This window comes from Pleurodeles waltl, chromosome 3_1 (assembly GCF_031143425.1).
Source record: "Pleurodeles waltl isolate 20211129_DDA chromosome 3_1, aPleWal1.hap1.20221129, whole genome shotgun sequence".
NCBI lineage: Eukaryota > Metazoa > Chordata > Amphibia > Caudata > Salamandridae > Pleurodeles > Pleurodeles waltl.
The window spans coordinates 1,464,210,615-1,464,229,693 of NC_090440.1; the positions used below are offsets into that span (position 1 = coordinate 1,464,210,615).

General features: G+C 41.1%; 1 protein-coding gene across 2 annotated transcripts in view; it reads left to right on the forward strand.

Moving 5' to 3' along the window:
* RAB3GAP1 (RAB3 GTPase activating protein catalytic subunit 1) overlaps nucleotides 1-19,079 on the forward strand; it is a 434,305-nt gene that overhangs the window by 384,371 nt on the left and 30,855 nt on the right. For both annotated transcript variants that reach the window (XM_069225057.1, XM_069225058.1), the window contains exon 23: nucleotides 1,857-1,959. In XM_069225057.1, the coding sequence (XP_069081158.1) occupies nucleotides 1,857-1,959 (103 nt within the window). The remainder of the gene's footprint in view (nucleotides 1-1,856; nucleotides 1,960-19,079) is intronic.

The following is a 19,079-nucleotide window of genomic DNA, read 5'->3' on the forward strand; positions in this document are numbered from 1 at the left end:
TGCCTCACTGTCAGGTTGAGGTGCTCACATAGGTCACCTTCACATTCAAGGATCTTGGTCTCCATAGAAACAGACATAAACCATCAACCTCTTAGAATGAGAGTGGTGCATTTAGATATGAAGGCTTTTTTTCTGCTCCTCAGGCTGAACTCCCTTCTTGTCCAAATAGACAGTAAAGCAACCTTGTATTATCTGAACAAGCAGGGAGGGACGAGATCCAGGAACTTTGTCCGTGGAAACTCTAACAATGTGTAAATTGCTATTACCCAGAAATTGTAGGTTTGCAGCTGTCCATCTGCTAGGCCTCTAGAATGTTCAAGCAAGCACTTAGAGCAGAGCCATTCAAGAGAACCACTAATGGATTTTAAACAATTCCTTTTTGCACACCATTTTTTGGAATTGGGGTTTGCCTCAAAAAGACTTTTTTGCAAATGGGGAAAAGAAAAAACACCCAAACTTCACTTCAAAGTTTTACCAGGAAGTCAAATTTGGCAATGCCTTATAGATCAACAGGTAAGGCAGATTTATTTATGCTTCACCTCCCTTTCCCATTTTGTCAACTGTGATCATCAAGCTGACTCAGTCAGTCAGTGGTGGTTCATGGTTCTTCTCCACCTCTTGCAATGACCACACAGGAGGCTGTTGTGCAGAATGGACCTTCTGCACAAGTTTGGAGGCCAGATAATGCACTCCAAACATCAGCTCTTGAACTTCTACAATATGGCTGTTTGAATCTTCTTCTCGAGTTCATGGGTGATAGAAGTAAGAATACCATGTACAAGAACTTACTACTGTTTTAAGTGGAGAACTTCTGAATTTGGTGTGCTCAGAACAAATTTGATGATATCACCTGCCAAGAAGTGACTGTGTTTCCATATTTACTTCATTTGGCTAAGACAGATCTGCAATTTTCCTCTATGAAAGTCCACCTCACAGCAATCATGGCCTGCAGAAAATATTCTTGACAATTTTCTTTTTAAATTTTCTGCAGTTAGGAATTTTCTGGAAGGCTTGTTCTTTCATGTCTTATGGGCCCTCATTTTGTGCTTATGTCTAAGGCTGCCTTACAAATTCTGTCATGGAAGGTTTCTTTCCTAGTTGCTATAACCTGTACTTGCAGGGTTAGCAGAATTCAAGCTCTATATTCTCATTAACTTTACACAGTTTTTCAAAGTAATAAGGTAGAACTCACCCCAAATTCCTCAGGACATTGATTCATTGGTAGAACTCACTCCAAATTCCTCAGGGAGCGGACTTATTGGTTGAAGTTTGGGTCTTTTCAGATGAGGGGATTGTGCTAATAAAGAGACATTTTTATTAGGTTTTCTATTTCGACTTCTTGGCACAGCTAGCATAACATGTCCTTGGGACACTCAGTACATTGACACAAAGATTTAAGCTTGTTAATCTATTTAAGATACCAGTGCTTGAGAACTGGCTTTAAAGATAAGTAAATTGTTTCTTAAATCAAAGAAATTGAGACCCATGCAGTGCCTTGATTCCTGCCCCGATGCATAGGAATGCAGTTAGTTTGAAGAAGAAAAAAAGTAATGCGTCAGTATAAATAAACATGTGTTTTACCGCAAAGGTTTTCCCTTGTATCCCTCCAATATCTTTTGTAAGACTTCTGTTACACATTATTGCTAAACTCTTTAGCTGAGGATACCTATGAGTCCTATATGGTTGACATAAAACCCTACCACAGTTTTTCCATTGTGTATTTTCTTAAATAAAACAATGTTATAATAATGAAAAATGGTTTCACGAATTCCACATGACTACATTATCCGTTAGTACGATATAGCTATGAAACTGATGTTCATGTTTCCATCTTTTCTGTAAACTCTTGATGGCAGGTTTGTCAGCGGTCTCCTAGACCAACCAGAAGTTCTAGTTGTCGGAGCAGGGAGGGGTCCTGCTGGTAGTATCATTCACAAGCTGTTTGTTAATGCTCAAAGGGTAAGTGAGAATTTTTTATTTTATTATATTGTGTTCAATTCCTTTCAATTTGCAGCTTACGTTCCAGTGATATTGTGGGCTGTATTTTTTTAATGATTAGCATGTAGATGTCCAGGGTCCATTAAGTGGGTATATGCCTTTATAAATGTGTAGGCCTCATATGGAAACCAATTGGGAACAGGCATCCAGTTATATTTGTAAGTCTTAATGGTTTTCTCTAGAGCTTGCATCCATTCGAGATTCTGAATATTGTTGTCATTATAGGATTGCTCTATATGTATTTAATTATAGAGTGCTTTCATCAGTGTTGTGAAATTATTAGTTGTAGCTATTATGTATATACATTTTTTTAAAAGTTTTTTAAAAAAATTATTTTTAAAACAAACAAAACAAATAAACCTCTTCCACCCTACTACAATATATCCCCACCTCAGTATCAATTTTGGCTTTACATGAGGTCTTAGCCTGAACGTAGGTGACCACGTAGGTGACTAAATCTCCCCTCTTCACCCCTAACCCGCTCTTTGCTCGACCTCCTCCGGTGTCTCAAACCTGAATGGTTTTAAATGATTCTATGATCCTCTTTAATGATGTATATATATTCTTGAGAGTCAACCAGAAAGGACACTGTTTAGTTTTCATGAATTGTTCCCTCTCTTCCAGAATTACTATAAACATACTTCACAAATAGAAACTCAAAACTCCTTTTGAAGAAATTAGTATTTTTAGTGGCATTACTTGTCTTGATGAAGTCGGCCTCAGGAATGCTTGTTTTGTTAATGAGTTTTGTTCCATTTCCTTTCTCACATTGAGGGTGAAATTCTCAAGCACTCTCCTGGTGCTTATAATTGCATAGCATTTAAACAAGGGGTACCTCCATAACACTCTTTTATACACTTCTTAGGAATACCTTAACCAAAAAGAGCAAGTGAGACTTTGTATAAGATTTAAAATAATCAAATAGACAATAAATGAAAATGCTTATTAATAAAAGTTTGAATACAAATACAATTTAAAGATAAAAATAATTGAGGAGGACCAGCAAGAAAATTACAATTAAACATCATCAATCGAAGACCCTAAAAACCATAAGAAAAAATGCAAGGGCAAAAATGTGTTTAGTAAAAAAAAAAAAAAAATCTATTTTATTTGCATTCTTTATTAGAATTTAAATAATCTATATACATATAGATTCATCATTGAGATGGCATTAAAACAGATATTATATTGTAAAATGTTGCTCACACACACCATCAGTTGCGCACCATTGAATATAATGTTAGCTTGATATGTTCCATATGAGTAGCAAATCACATAATACAGATTTATCTTGAAAGAAGTATTCCATATCTGCAATATGGGATAGGAGTTCATTGTAAAAATTTAAAGCATATCAAATTCACATACACAAAATTACAAGGCAAACATTTTACAGCATAGTGCAGGAATTCAGTAATTATCTTTGCGTAACAGTCATGTTATTTTAATGGTATATCACTCTTATTTAATGAGGAAGCATTCATTACTCTGATTGAATAATTCAATCAGTATACATTAGGATAGATTCTGTGCTTACGCCCACGTAAATCCAACAGGCTTGCATCCCAAATAGTTTGAATCTTCTATTGCGTAAATATTGTATACAGCAGCCTCTTCCTTATTCCTAACAAATCGAGACACAAAAAGACACTATTCTCAATATCTTCCAAATATAAATCACGTGTATAGCATTATTTTTCATGTTGCATTATGTTTAGCTACGCCCTTTACTTTTTGGGAAATTTGGGTTGATTAAATCTAAACGTCATAATCATTAATCTGATTTCTGAAAAATACTACAATCTACAAATCCCTCAGGAGTGGCTAGCTCTATCTCCAGGCTGGAATCAAAGTAATGATGATGTCATTGGAGCTAGTTAGCATCCATCCTGGTGTACTGACATCTTTTTTTTCTCCTGCACCCTCTGACGCAGAACGTCACTCCTCGTTTTTTGTAACTTGGGTGATTCTGAGATTTTTCTGGACACATTTTCTTCAAGTCTTGTACTTTATGGATGTCACCCCCAACAAAGTCAGAGTTTAAGTCCTATTGTTATAGCGACTGATAGATGGTTATCACTGACCCACATGAGGTGTGTCTGTGGTGCCTAGGGTCGAGACATAATTCAAGGCCCTGCAGCCAGTGTCGCAGTATGGATCAAAAGGCCAAAAAAGAGTGCAAGACCTTATTCTTTATGGACTGTGCGAGGGCTATCATCAGACCTGACGTTGTGTATGCTCCAGGATTAGGTCTTACCATTCTCCAAGTCCTCCAATGGAAAAAGAGGAAGTACAATAGGAGGAAATGTGGGGATTGACCTTGACGGCAAAGTCCTCTTCGGAACTGGAGCTACAGCTAGTTTAATTACTGCCTCAGGAGCCTCCTCCACTGTTGCTGTCGACACTGGTTTCAACAAACCATCTAATCCACCCTCTGTCAATCCAGGTTTCAGCGTTGGGGTACCAAGAGTTCCGAGGACTAAGGGCGGATTCATCCCTGCTTCTCCAAGCTGTGCTGGAGATGTGCCAGTGTGCGCTGGTTCACCCTTAAGTGCGGTTAGGTACCATGCAGCATTTAGGGCTTTACTCTGTATCCTACCTGCAGATCCTTCCCAGGTGCTGTGCATCCCCTTTAACCCATTAGGACTCTTCTTCCGCCAGGTGGAGTTGTACCAGTGCCGGAACGCTTGCCACTTGTTCCCCCACTGTGCCACCTCAAATGCACCTGCCACAGCTACTGCCACCTACAATGCCATGGCTTCCTCAGAACGAAACAAAAAGACCTGTAAAAATGCTTCAGTCCGGAAGAGGAGTGGAAATGGTTGTGAAGAAAGAAAGATAAAGGGAAGAAAGTGCTAATTCTCTCCAATGTTATTGGCAAGCCATGCACTATGTATTTTGATCTGATTCTGACCATACTGACCATATGCAATTGCTTTAGGGACCAAAATAAAGACATTGACACAGAATTGAAGTGGCCTATTTGCTTCCACCCACTCTATCCATACTGCTGATTACCTAGCACTACAGAATGCCGGTGTACTGGGCATCTCTCCAGACATAGTTATTAGCCACTCTCTAGGACCAGCAATAAGAGAGATTGCTTATTTCTACGTTCTCCTTAAAATAAAAGCCGAGTTGCTACAGTTGTCCCTCTCATCTATGTAGTTGAAGTTCAACATTTTGACTGAGGTTCAGCCATCTACTTATGCAGAGCCATTCTTACCCTTTAATGAGGCTCCAATGAGCCAGTAACAGATGCCTGGGAAAAGCCCAAATCTGCGCCAGCGGAGAGACAAATAGTTGCAAATAGATGCAGACTGGCACAATGGGACCTAGTGTTATCTGTTCGCCCTTTAGTAAAGTATGAGGCCTATACAGGCTTTTCCAGCCAGCAAAATCACTTCATTTCCCAACTCACCCACCAGAAAGAGATTCAAAAGACATTGGAGATTGTGGGGAAAACATGTTTTAGCAGGCAGCCTAGCACTCAGTTCTCTAAATGCCACGTGGCTCCAACTGAGCATTGTGCACATATTTTGGAACATGATAATCATGATAGTGGTCAGTTAGCTAGATTATTCAAAGAACCACTTTGCAGAGGGCTGTGCTCGACATGGCACACCTGTTGTCTGGGCTATCAATAGCCCGACTCAGGCACGCTTCGCTCAGGTCTGCGGGCTTCTTGGGTGGCGTCCAGGCAACACTCATGAACATGCCCTTTGATGGCACGCATCTCTTCAGAGACAAAGCAGATACGGTCCTAGACAAATTTGTGGAAGGATTGGCCAGTCTTAAAAAAAATTAAGGAGGGAATGGCCATAGCTTGATTGTTGGATCTGGAATCACCTGTAAAAGAGAGTATAGGCAGCTCTACCAACTTTGTGGTTTTTCACAAGGGTTTCTGTTTAATCAGTGCAATCCTGTCAACCTCTTGAGCAGCAGCATCAAAACCCCTCTTGGAACAGAAAGGGAGATGCAAACATCTCTCCTCCTTCTTTGTCTCCTGCACCACATGGAAAGCGGGTTTAGTTTCATGTTTAGTTTGTTGGAGGACTGGTATCCTCCTTTCTTTTTTTTTGTGTTGTAATTCTTCATTCAAAATCAAAAGCATTGATACTGTACATAAATCCCGTTCAATATGGAATAAGTACAGAGCTCACAGTAAAGTCCAGCATATTCATGCAGAAATCTGCAAGCATACAAGAAAGAAAAGGTAAACTGATGCGTATCAGTGTCCAACAAGACTTAAGAACAATTGTCGTAGTTCCAGAGTACAGTGTAACTAGTAATATAATACAGGTATACTGGTAAATGTGCGGTGTTCTGCCCAAGTCTCTGTCTGTGCCCTAGCGGCAATATATATAAAGGACCAATATTCCAGGCATACTCTTGCTCATTGTTTCTCTCCCATTCCCCCCATACTTCAGTATCCGTCAGCGGGATTGTGAGCAAAGGGGGCAACATGAGAAGGTTTCAAGTGGGGAGGCCTTTAGGGTGATAGGGCAATTCCGAGGGACCGCGGAAGCAAAAGGCAGAGACAAATGATGGGAAGAGGAGGTCAGGCCATCAAGAAAAGGTGTATGATGTACAGACCGGGGAGAGGAGAATATATAGAAATGCAAGAGAAATGGAGAAGAGAAAGAGGGAAGGGAAGAGATAACTGTTTGCGCATATAATAACACGGTGCGGGGAGCGGAGATGCAGAGAGTGAGTGTCGCACAGAGCGGGACTCTGTACCAATACAAGGTATCCTCCTTTCAACAAGCCTGGAAAGTCATAACATCAAAGCACTGAGGCCTCCAGATAATAGAATGGGGTTATACCCTACCCTTCCAACAACACCCTCGCTCACATCCCACCCAAACAGTCACTTCACTCGGAGGTCTGTCTGCTGGTTTTGCAGCTGGAGGTGGCAGATCTGCTGCAGAAAGGAGTTGCGGAGTTTGTGTCTGAGCTGGAAAATTAGAATGGAATGGTATTATATGTACTTCCAGGTTTCCAAGAAGACCTTAGGCTTTTGAGGTTTACCTTCACATGGACAAGTTAAAGATGCTGTCCTTTGGTTAGGTTCTTCTTGCACGGGAAAGAGGGGACTGGATAGTGTCCCTCAACTTGCAAGATGCACATTTTCACATACCCATCCTGCAGTCACACAGAAGGTATCTGTATTTTGTGGAATGGTCAATCCACTACGAGTTTGTGGTCCTCCCATTTGGACTACCTCAATAGATTTTCACATGAGCAAATCTACACATGCATATTTGCTCATGCCAAAATACAGTCCACAAATATTTTCTAGAAGTACAATTTCTTGGTCTACTCCGTAAATTCTTGTGAATTCATGTAAGCCACTAATTCAAAGACATTTACCATGGGTGCCTTTTTGTGACTTTAAGAATTGGGCCCCTAATTAGGTCTGCCATAACCCAAGACATTTTGTTTTTATTAAAATTCTGTTTGTCTATCTTTGGCTGGCTTCACTGTGAGTGATATCATCCTGCTCTTCCACAAGGAGCATACTGGCACACAAAGTAGTTTTGTTCAGTGCCAATAACTACTGTGGCAATGTGTGCTTTTTGAGACCAAAAACACTTTTTTTTGTATTTTGTCAATGTTTGTTACAGTGACGAGGGCCTGGCAACTCCCATAACAATGAAGTGTTACAAAAGCCATGTCAAAACAAGACACATTGACAAAACCAAACGACTGACAAGCAATGTCTGATCGGTCAGCTTTGCCAGTGCTTGTTCATTTTCATGTTTCACATAATTTTGTTGAAAATGGTTACACTGATTTTCCATTATGAGTATTGTTTGCAAATACTAGCATGCATCACACATTTTACTAAATGATACTGCAAATAAATAGTACCTAGAATATCACAGTAATTAAGCAAAACATTTTTTCCTACTTGCTTTTTTTCTGAACATTTTATTTTGAAAGGAAAGAATCATCAATCATGCTTTGAAGCTTCTGCAAACATGTGCATCTAGTCAGAGAGCATTCTGGGAGCATTATACTTAGTGTCATATTGTTAAACAATTCAAACGTGTGTACACTTTTTTCCCCCACTGGAACCACTGTCATTAGTGGAGTGTGACTTTATAATATTTCTTTAGAGCACTCACCCTAATAATAAAGGCTTAGCATTAATGAACCATAAATACAAGTTCAAACAGTCTTAATATATAGAAACACATATTACCTCTACTGCAAACAGTTCCCTTCCTTGTAAACTCACAGCCAAAGGGTTTGTGCTGCAGGGGTTTAGGCCTACTTGTCCCAATGGCAAAATAAACATGAAAACTTGTCCTTGACCCCAAACAATATGTCATGGACGTTGGGCTCTAGGTTTTTCACACCCCTATACTTCTAGAGCGAGAAGATGTGTTTTTCACCGATAAAGTCGAACTAAAATTTATTTCCAGATAGACAGATTTGGAGACTAACAAAAATGTAATTTTCCAGCCGTCATCTGTAATTGTTGATCCCACTCAAGACTTAAAAATTATTGCTGGGCCTAATTTCATCATGCATAGAATAGGTATCTCTCTGCTTGCTCCAAATGAGGCTCATTCATCATGAGAATAAAAGTAGGTCTTCAGACACCTCAGACAAGCTCTACTGTGGTGGAGATTCCCAGGCAAACTAAAGGTGGACCTTTTTTTCATCCCACCTTGGACAGGGTTATTATGATGAAGGATGCTTCATTGAAAGGCTACGGGGCCCACATGCAAAAACTGTCCACAGAAGGCCTTTGGTCGGATAAGAAAAATCGCTCTTCATAAATATCCTGGAGTGGAGGACCATCAGGCTAGGACTGAAAGCATTCCTATGAAGAATAGTGACCAAGCTGTGTTGGTCAGCAGAGACAACACAACAGTAATGTACTGCATCAGAAGGCAAGGTGCCATAAGGTCTCGCTCCTTGTCAGAGGAGTGGCAGATGCTGTGGGTGTTGGTCTTTGCGAACATGGTGAACTTTTCAGTAGAAAATATTCCATAGTCCTGGAACAACCAGGCTGGCACATGAAATTGTACTCTGTCAAATTGCCACATGTGTTAATTAATCCCGGATCAGTTGCAGTACATCATCTGAAAATTGGGTCATCCTACTGTAGACTTGTTTGCTCGCCTGCATAACAAGTAATGCCAGCACTACACCAATACACTTTGATGACATGGTTGAGCATCTTTGCTATGCCTTTCCACCATTCCGATCCCCAAGTGCCGAGGAAGGTGAAAGGGTATCATGCCTCACAAGTACTTATTGCCTGAATGTGGTCACGTGAGTTGTGGTACAACGATCTATTATCAGTCACAGTATCTACCAATACAATTCTAAAACCATTCCAAGCTCCTCTTCTGACACAGCTTGGTTCTTAACCCCTTAGAGTTCGGCCAGCACGGGCTCTTGCTACCACACAGACTTATAACGCTGGAGTTGTTTCTGTTCTTGCTGTCCCTAAAGGTTTGGGATAACAGCTTAATAGTTGCTTTTGTCAGATTTGAGATTGGCCATTAGCTAGTAGTGGATTTTGGTGTTGGATAGAGCAGGACCTATGTCTAGTCTACTGTAATAAAACTTTACTACCAGTTTGACATAGAATCAGTTTACAAAGCTGCAAATTTCCAGGTTGGAATATGACCGTTCTATATTTTCTTTTTCGTAGTAGTTTAAGCCCACTTGCTGATCTCCGCCCATAATAATGATGTGGCTAGCAAACCCCCATTGAATCCAAAAACATGTGATTTCTCATTTCTTGATTGAAAACCTATCAGTGTCTTACTGTTGATTTGAAAAGAAATTTGCTGAAACCTTGAAACAAAATCCAACACAGTTTTAGTCAATTAAACTATAGGGATACCTCATATTTTATCTTTGGTGATAGATATGGATCTAATTTTTCATACCAGGTTTTTATTCATTTGAGCCCTACAGACAATAACATTCTTACCCCCACACTCCCCAGAACTTCATTTCTTTTTTTTCTTTTTTTATTTTGAAACCTCATATTTGACATGACCCCTAAAGCTTGGAAATAAAACCTTTAGAGAGTTGTCATGATCTTTGAGGTCCTTGGGGCAGAGCGTTCATTAAACTCTACAGGACATCAGTTTTTCCAAGCAACTGCATGTGCTAAAAGGAAGAGATTACATTGATATGAATAAGAAAAATACTACCAGTGTGGGAACAGGGAAAGAAAATAATTTTTTTAAGTTGTTAGCTGTTAGAGCAGTTATTATATTTATTTAATTGGATAATTAGTTAATCGTGAAATTCATAGCACCCATCCAAAATTCATTCACTTCACTTATAAGGGACTCCTATGTTTCCTATGTTTCTTAATGTTTTCCCTAACAGTCAGGATTTCAAGCATCGCTACATCTCTGGATTACATGACAGCTTGGTGAGCTTTCACATTTCCATTGTCTGGCCAACATTATTCTCCAAATTCCAGTACTTAACCATACTAGATACTTTAGAGTTCTTCATTTGTTCATTACATTTTCATTTAGTCTATGAGAAAGACCAGCACGGATGGGAAAGCAGAGGATGCATTACTGGCCTGGGCAGCAATGACTAAAATCCTTACTTGACTTCTTGGCTCAACACCCACAGGATTCCAAATCTCAGGAGGGAGGAACGCATTGTATAATGGTGCTACATAACGGGGGAATTGAGAACTGGTTATATACTTCTAGAAAAAGATTAAAATGAGCTGGATTAACGAGATGACAACGCAATCAGATAGTGCTAAATTGATTTGGATGGTTCCTGCTTAGAAGCTAGAGGTGAGGGAAATGGTGGGATGGAGGGGTGTTGCTGTTAATGTTTTCCAATGTATTTGTCATTGATACAGTTTGACAGAACTCCCCCCTCTGAGGTTTACCCATCAGTTATTTGATCCTGGACAAACTTGTCAATGTGTTAAGCCTGGGCCGGGCAGTCAGAGCCTGTAATGTTTGATAAGTAAATAACAAAAAATATGATTTAGTCCCAATAAGAGTGTTTTGCATCCAGATCCAGTTTCTGGTGGGTCTTTTTTTTTTTTTAAAGAAATTCTCAGTTTATCTCCAGCTATTCATGATAAGGGGGCGATTATAAAATATGAATATGGACAGTATCATGTTCTCCACATCCCAAATATCTGTAATTTGTATGCTTTGACCTTCTGAATAATCTTTTTGGCATCTAATAATTGTGGTATACTCTATGGAACTATTTTGTTGCAGTGAACATTTTTTGTTAACTCAGCTTTCCATTCCTGAGTAACTGTTTGGATTTTCTCATAAAATTGAGTTAACACTTTTCTGGTATATTCCAAATCAACTATGTCATGGACAAAAATGTCTGATGTTTTAGTTGATAAATTATTTTCTTTAAATAAAAAATGAAACTGCCAGTATGTTAAAAAAAAAAATGTCATCTCATATTGTTGTGTAAAGTAAGATAATGTTTTAACTCAAGCCTAATATGGAATCTTACCTAATATTGGAGTGTTCCATATTTTTCCATACAGCTGTACTGATATGAATATGGGTCAAGTGTAGGTCTCATTTAATATCTCACAATAGCTGTGGGTCTAGTCTATTTTTATTATAACTTTACTTTTTTATAAACTAAATTTTATTGATTTTTGAAGCATAAAACAACGCATGACGTGTCCCCGGCACAACATTCTAATAATGTAACGGCATATTACAAACATCACCACACCCCACCTGTACATATACATCATGGTACTCCACAGTACTCCAACCATTCACCCCATAACTTTATAAATTTTTGGGGCATTCCCTGGCCTCATATCCAGCCTTCCCTTGCGTTGCGCACTAGTCCACCACCTTTTTCCACATATCTAGTGTGAGAGGAGAAGGCAGCCACCACCCTTTAGCAACATCTCTTTGAGAGTGCCACTACAATCCCACCAGGGTCTTGTCTCCACTGGAATCACACATCCCTTCCAGGACTACCAACAGAATTGGTAATGGCAAGGTGTCAGTGAGCCTACCCACCACCCTGGATAGGACCTCAGTATCACACAACCACCGGACAGTTCCACACCATATGATAATGTCGTAGTTGGACTCTTTCTCTAGGCAAGACTGCTGGTTTAAGGATGACAGTACTTATGTTTGTAGGTGATCATGCCACTCCTACAACAAAACGCAACTGTCGTCCCAACCCTTCCGGCTCACAAGCAGCACCTCACCAAAAACTCAAAAAGGTGATTTGTGGCAGCCTTTATGCATGGACTCAAAAGCATGACATCTCAGGGAGTGTCGTGGTTAAACGGAGATTACCCTTTTCTCACGTTAACATCATGTCTCAACCATACACAGGCAATGAAGGAGATGCAGTAAAGTTTCAATATTATTTATTTCATCAAAACTGTAATCTGCGATAAGTTGCATGGGCTACAATTATTAAGATAATGGACAGTGCAAGTAACAGAATGGTAAAGACAAGAATCATTAATACAAAGACCCCCACCATCTTGCATTATCAATCAATATCATGAAGTGTGCGATATGTCCTAATACCCTAGCCTGTATGCTGAACCTCTAAAGCCAGAAGAGAGCTAGGTATGTTAAACCTCAATCTGTCATTGCCATGTCCACGAGAAGAGCCCCCAACCCTCGTTACCTTGGAATGAGGTCTCTAGCTCAGACTCCGCAGGAACCCGAAAACTGGGTCAGTGTCAAGGCGACATGACGCATCGATAGCAGCGATTGCATCTGGTAGGAATCCCTCTGTCTGATAAAGTGAGGAGTATATATACAGATCTGCTTGGACCCCTGACGTAGGTTTGTTCCCAACAATAGATAACAAGGCATGCTTGGGACGGTAATTAATATAAACAATTCCCTCGAAAGCGTGAAGAGGGAAAGTACCTAACGCGAACACCTTCAGTTTGTTTGTATTTGTTGCCTGATCTTGACGCCTTAGCGCGGTCGCACTGGTAAGGAAAATCAAAATATGGGCCTAAGTCAAAACAAGGTAGCCATCTTAAAATAATTGATTAAATAAATGTGCTAAAAGAGACCAGGCTAAGTAGGGTAAACGTCAGTGGGTGACGGGGGCACGAGTCTGCAAGCCAACGGCTAAGCTAACTCCTGTATCCCTATTAAAACAAACTAGGATTCACCTCACCCTCCCCATTGCCTTAACAAGTATGACATCGTATCCGGACGCCAGCGAGGGTGAAATAAATCCCAACGCTAAAATGCTCTGGACTAAAAGCATAAAAACTAGCTAAAAAAACTTGGTTTAAAAATGTGTTAAAAATAATAGTTAAAAAAACATATCAAGAGATCTAATGTCGACCATGACAAGCAAGGCAGACCAAAATAAGAACGGTATTCTTTAAATTTAAGTCGAAGCCAATCAGCAAATTATTTACAATAGTTATGATCTAGAAGAGCATCTCCAGAGTCATTGAATGGAAAGGACCCCAAGAAAGAGGCCACATCGTAAGATGTTAAATCGATCACGGGATAGGCAGATGGGTCCACGGAGCAATAGTGCGTAGAAGTCTCTTGTGCATGTGCACCTGCAGTAGCATCATCCTCCAAAGTGTAGCGAGCCAACTCGGTGAGCATGGAAGGCTCATAGGAGGCCTCGCGAATCAGCCTGAGTCTCAAGGGGCACGACTGTAAGTGAACCCTTAGCGGGGAAATCAGCAGTTCTTGGTCCACAGGAGGCACTGGCGTAACAGCAAGGCACACTGTCGGCAGGTGTTCAAAGAGGCACTATGTGCAGTGAAAGACCGGTTGCACGCACCATGGGACTGGTCGGAATGTCCCTGACCAATCACGCTTCAATTCCGTCAGCAAGGAAGCATCAAAGATCTGAACCATGCGTTCACGGCACAGTTGAGCTGGTGGCAGCGGCTCCATTGCTGTGTGTTGCTGAAAAGACACAACCACTGCGAATCGGAAGAAATAGCAGCAGTATCCCGCCAATTAATGTCAAAATAATTGGAAAGGCGCCAAACACACTAGTAAAGAGTGAATGGATGGCCGATGGGATGACTCCGAAGATAGTCTGGAAGATGGACACAAATCCAGACCAAACAGCCTTAATGAAATGTACAATCTCGACTGTGCTTGAGGCATTAAAAATCCTGAAAACCAATTCTCCAAAGTGCTTGAGAAAGTTAGTATTTAATAGGGATTGAATCTCTGCTGATGATCTTGCAATCTGCAGAGCATACGTTTCAATGGCTGATGTCAACACGACCTGTTTTTGTAACAGTAGCACCTTTAGTCTACTCAGCTTATCATAATTTACATTAATACTATCAATGTGAGGCCACATGTCTGATGTCTTTATCTCTCGTGTGGGGGGAATAAAACTTGTCCACAACACGTAACGACCTTAGAGACGGAAATTGTGTAGGCAATTCCTGGTCGCATACCGCAACAGCTTTGGTCGCTCAGCACCACATAACTTCCATTCGAGAGTACATGAAATGCTGGTCAAATCAAAGGGACAGGAGTACCCTTCAGAAAACAAGTCAAGTTTGCAACCCCCGCATTGCAAAGGCCATGAATGGACACCTGTTTGCAAATCATTGAATGACTAACAGTAGTCTCAAATTTGCTTCCGCTAAGAAAGACCTCTGTTTCGCCATTCAGACACTTGTAATCAGAGGGCAACTCCCACTCTTCTTTAATATAGCTATCGCCCAGTCACTCGTACCTGCCCTATGGCAAGATATTTCATGCACTTTGAAAAGTGGAAATGAGCAGATTAATGATGCCATGTAAGAGCCATAATGTTGAAGGACTCTCTCCAACTGTAAAAGGCAGCTTTTCTAACTTCTCTACATGAAGCCTGGTGAGGCTTGCTTCCCTTTTAGCCATTGTCTGCTGTTCTTTGGATAAATGAAAAGGAGTGACCAATTCACTACCGTTAATATACTTCCATGGAATTCGGCCATTTTTCATTGTCTGTAATGTCCAACCTAACTGCATGAAGGAACGCAGCTGACTTTGCCCATGATATAAACCGGACATGAATGATATCTATTGAGGACAACACTATATTTGTCAGTGAATAAATTCTGTTGGACAATGTATTCATGCAGCTATCGCAACAGCCATAGCCTTTTCCAAGTTCTCTCTATCTATCTGCCTTAAGCGTGCAGCAGTTTCTAACTGAGAAAGCTTCCAGATATCGTTGCACATAGAATATATTAATCTTTCAGAGCGTGGCTTCCTAGGACCTGGCAAAAAGTCCTGCAAGTCTACATTCTCAGAAAGAGTGTTAAGATGCTCTTTAACTTCAGCTAACGTTTTAGACTGTACCCATTGTTGGCACAGTTTACCCACACTATATGTTGTAACTATACCTGTGTGTTCACCCGAGATAAAGTGAGGGTCTGGCCGGCTAATCTTGAAACCCTTTGAGGAATTAAAAAAACGTGCCTGGCATCCATTGGTGTCTATTGGCCAGATTAACCACCTGCCAGGACTGGAAAGTGAAGAATTATAAGTACCATCCTGAATGTTTGCATCTAGCTCTTCCTTAGTGACATTCAGGAAGGATTGCGTATCGATAAACTTTGCAGGTGTGGGGATACTGGGCATGTTAATTTCTTTAACTTTTGCTAACTCCAGACAGGATGTCTGTTGAATAGTGTCATTTAAAAAGATCATTTGGACTGGAATGCTCTAAATAAAGCTTCCCTACCCTGTATTTGCCAATCTTGTGTTCCCCCTACACTTTTTAAATCAACAGTGTTCTTCCAGTATTTGTAACCTTCAACTGTAAGACAGGAAACAAAGGACTCTGAATAAATCAGTTTGGTATCAGTCAGCAAAATGTTCCTAATTTTCGAAGGAGGCAACTTGAAATAATATGATGGTGAATTGTTTGTGTCATGCCCAGTGAAATGAGTGATTTTGTCTAAATAGTGTTTCAGGGCTCCCCACTGGTGGTGTAGAACAGTGTTCCCACTGTGTGAAGCTAAGTACAAGTCTGTGTCCAGTAGCACGGTGCAGGTAGTAATGTCCCCAGGTATTATAACAGAACATTTCCCCATAATTTATTGTATATCTACACACATCATCACTTTCAAACACTGAATAGTCCTTCATTTCAGTTAACATAGAATCAACTGTCTGGACATCCCAATCATCTGATACAACACCAGGAGTAATGGCATCTGTCATAGAAATTGTAAACACATATGGAATTTGAATGACCTCAATAGGCCCGTATAAATCAAATGGAACGTTGTCCCATACAATACCATCAGGAATTGTTAGAGCTGAAACATTCACAAGGGACAGGTCTCTTCAGACATTATGTGAGGAATGATGTGGAGTTAAGACTTCATCCATAAGCTCAACCGAGGAGCGTTCAGGAAGGTAATGATCATTTATAAGTAAAAAGAAAACAGTCACAAACCCAATCTATAGGAACAATGCAAAAAATGTCAAACAGAACCGTAAATAGTTGCATGGGCGAATTAAATAGTTATTTGCAAGCCATAGGTATAGCTTACGTGTCCTTGATTCATTTTCAATTGCTGGAGTGGATGAGTCTGAAGAAAAGTCATCAATGTCAAATAACCAGAAGAGGTCTCTGAAAAAACTGAAGCAGGTGCATGACTGGTAGATTGATCCACGTCACGTGGAGGCTCATGGTAGACGGTGTCATCAGCCTGTGTGGTGTTGGTGTAAAAAACAGCCAAATCTTGGACAGGAGCTGTCGTTGATGCTGTAACTGGAATCAGCAAGAGCTAATTTTCCGCCCTCCCCATGGTCGAGGAAGTATTTGAAACATCGTTGGACATTGTTATGTAGTCCGAAGTAGTGTTGCCAATTCTACTTTGAAGAGGTATGTCCTGTTGGGTAGTGAGAGGGAATCGGGTACTACCCAAGGGATCTCTGGGTCTACTGTGGAGGATCGGCCAAATGGTGAACTTTGATGTCATCAATGGAAATTAATCTGTTTGTTCTCGAACCAGGCAATGGTGGGAAGATAACAGTTCTGGTACCTTGTATTCCCAAGACTGGGACTGGTGCTCTGTAGGATGGACCGAATTCCTTTTTCACACGATCTTCCCACGTACCAGATCCCCGACTTTATGAATCCAGCCAGTGGAAGTTGTTGGTAAATCCCTTATTCCTAAGGTGGCAGCACTGGCGGATGATTTATCAACACAAAATTGCTGAAGCTCCTGTGAGACAGTGAGACGTTCATTTATGTCAAACTGTGTTTCTGCTGCCACCAAACCAGGGCTCTCAAGATCTGAGACATACATAGGTATCCCAAAGAGAACGTCATAAGGAGTGCGTTCCCCCCCCCGCCGCCCCCCAGGACCGTCTTGGCAGATTGTTCAATGTTCTCTGGACCCCATATAGGTGATGAAGCCTGCTGCAGCCAGAACCTAATACTCTGGCTGTTAAGGACTGCTTTAGATCATGGTTCCGCCTCTCCATAACTGAATTTCCCTCAGGATGGTATGGTGAGGAGTAATGGAGTTCAACACCCATCGTCCTCAGGGTGTCCCTGAATGCCTTAGAGGCAAATGCAGGGCCATGGTCCGAATGGAATGCTGCAGCTGCATATGTACCGCTAAAGATCAGCAAGTCTTTTATAACAGTTGGAGCGTCAGCCGACCGCTGCGGCCATACCTACAGGAATCTAGAACAAGAATCCACAGCGACTAAGATGTATTTGTATGCACCATCAGGTTGGAGTGGACTGCAATGGTCCAGGTACACACATTGTAGTGGCCTGCTGGACACTAAGAGGGATGTCTCCGGAGGTCGTTTGATATTAGAGCCCTTTATTTGCTGGCAAATATCACAGCAAAGGACGAATTGTTTCGTCTGTTTGTATAGACCTGGCCACCAAAAGCGTTTCTGTAAGAGTGTTACCATGGCCGAAATACCAGCATGTGGAGAAGCGACACCCTCATGCGCTGCTTTAATAAGACCCGGTCTCTGGGCTTCATTGGGGATCACTCGATCCCCAACCCCAGGAATTGTTGCATAAGCAACATTCTGTGCAATGATGTGGTACGTATATTTTGTGGAGTATGCCTTTGGATGAGACTTGCCTTCACCCGAAGCCTTCGTGGCAGTCAGTATTTAATTTTCCAACGTCGTCTGAGAACGAGTCACTGCAGCCACAGAAGCCGTAGCTACTGCAGATTTGGCTGCTTAATCAGCCAAAGTGTTACCAATAACGTGTACTCCTACACCCTGGTGGCCCAATGTATGGGCTACATGGACACATGGTAGCTTATCCTTAAGATCAGCTACCCTCCCCCACAATGTTTTGTGTTTTTTAGTGTTCCCTTTGGAGTCTCTAAACCCGTTCAGTTTCCAATGATTAAGGTAATCATTGTAGGACTGGACGCAGTAGTATGAGTCACAGACAAAGTCAGTAATCCTGGCTCTGTGTGTTCAAGCGCTAGTAGAAGGGCTTTAAGTTCAGCCAGCTGAGCTGTGCAGTCCCCTAGGGTGTAGGTATTATGAGGGTGGAAAACTCCATCCTCCATCACTCCACTCACAGCTCCGCAAGCGGCTGAATATTGATGTTTCGTACCTACAGCCGGTTGTTCTTCTGACAGTATGGTATCTGTCAAGTGGTAAGATATCTAGAGGAGCGGGGTACTCCTGTTCATACTGGAGATATACTTGTGTCTGAAGTTTTGGATCAAAGATGTAGTCAACATCATTTGCGGTCAGGGAGGTAGCCCTCTGAATCCAACGTGGATGTAATGCTTTAGCGTTTGGAACGCTTGCTTTAGTGACAGCCTCTAAGGCTGGCACTGGGGTAACAAAAATAATGCCTTTCCCTTGGGCTAGCGATCGCTCCTTAATGACTGCCATTTGAACTGCAGTCAGATTATTTTCTATGGGTGCAAAACGTTGTTCTGCATTTGAGTATAAATGTGATTTATATGCTATGGGCATCGTGTCACCCTCATTGACGGTGACATAAGTAAACCCAATGGCACCAGCAATTATTCTGATGTCCAAATTTGTTTTTTTGTCATGTTGTGTAAATGTTTCGCTTCTAGGATATCCTGCTGCAATTCCCTAAGGATG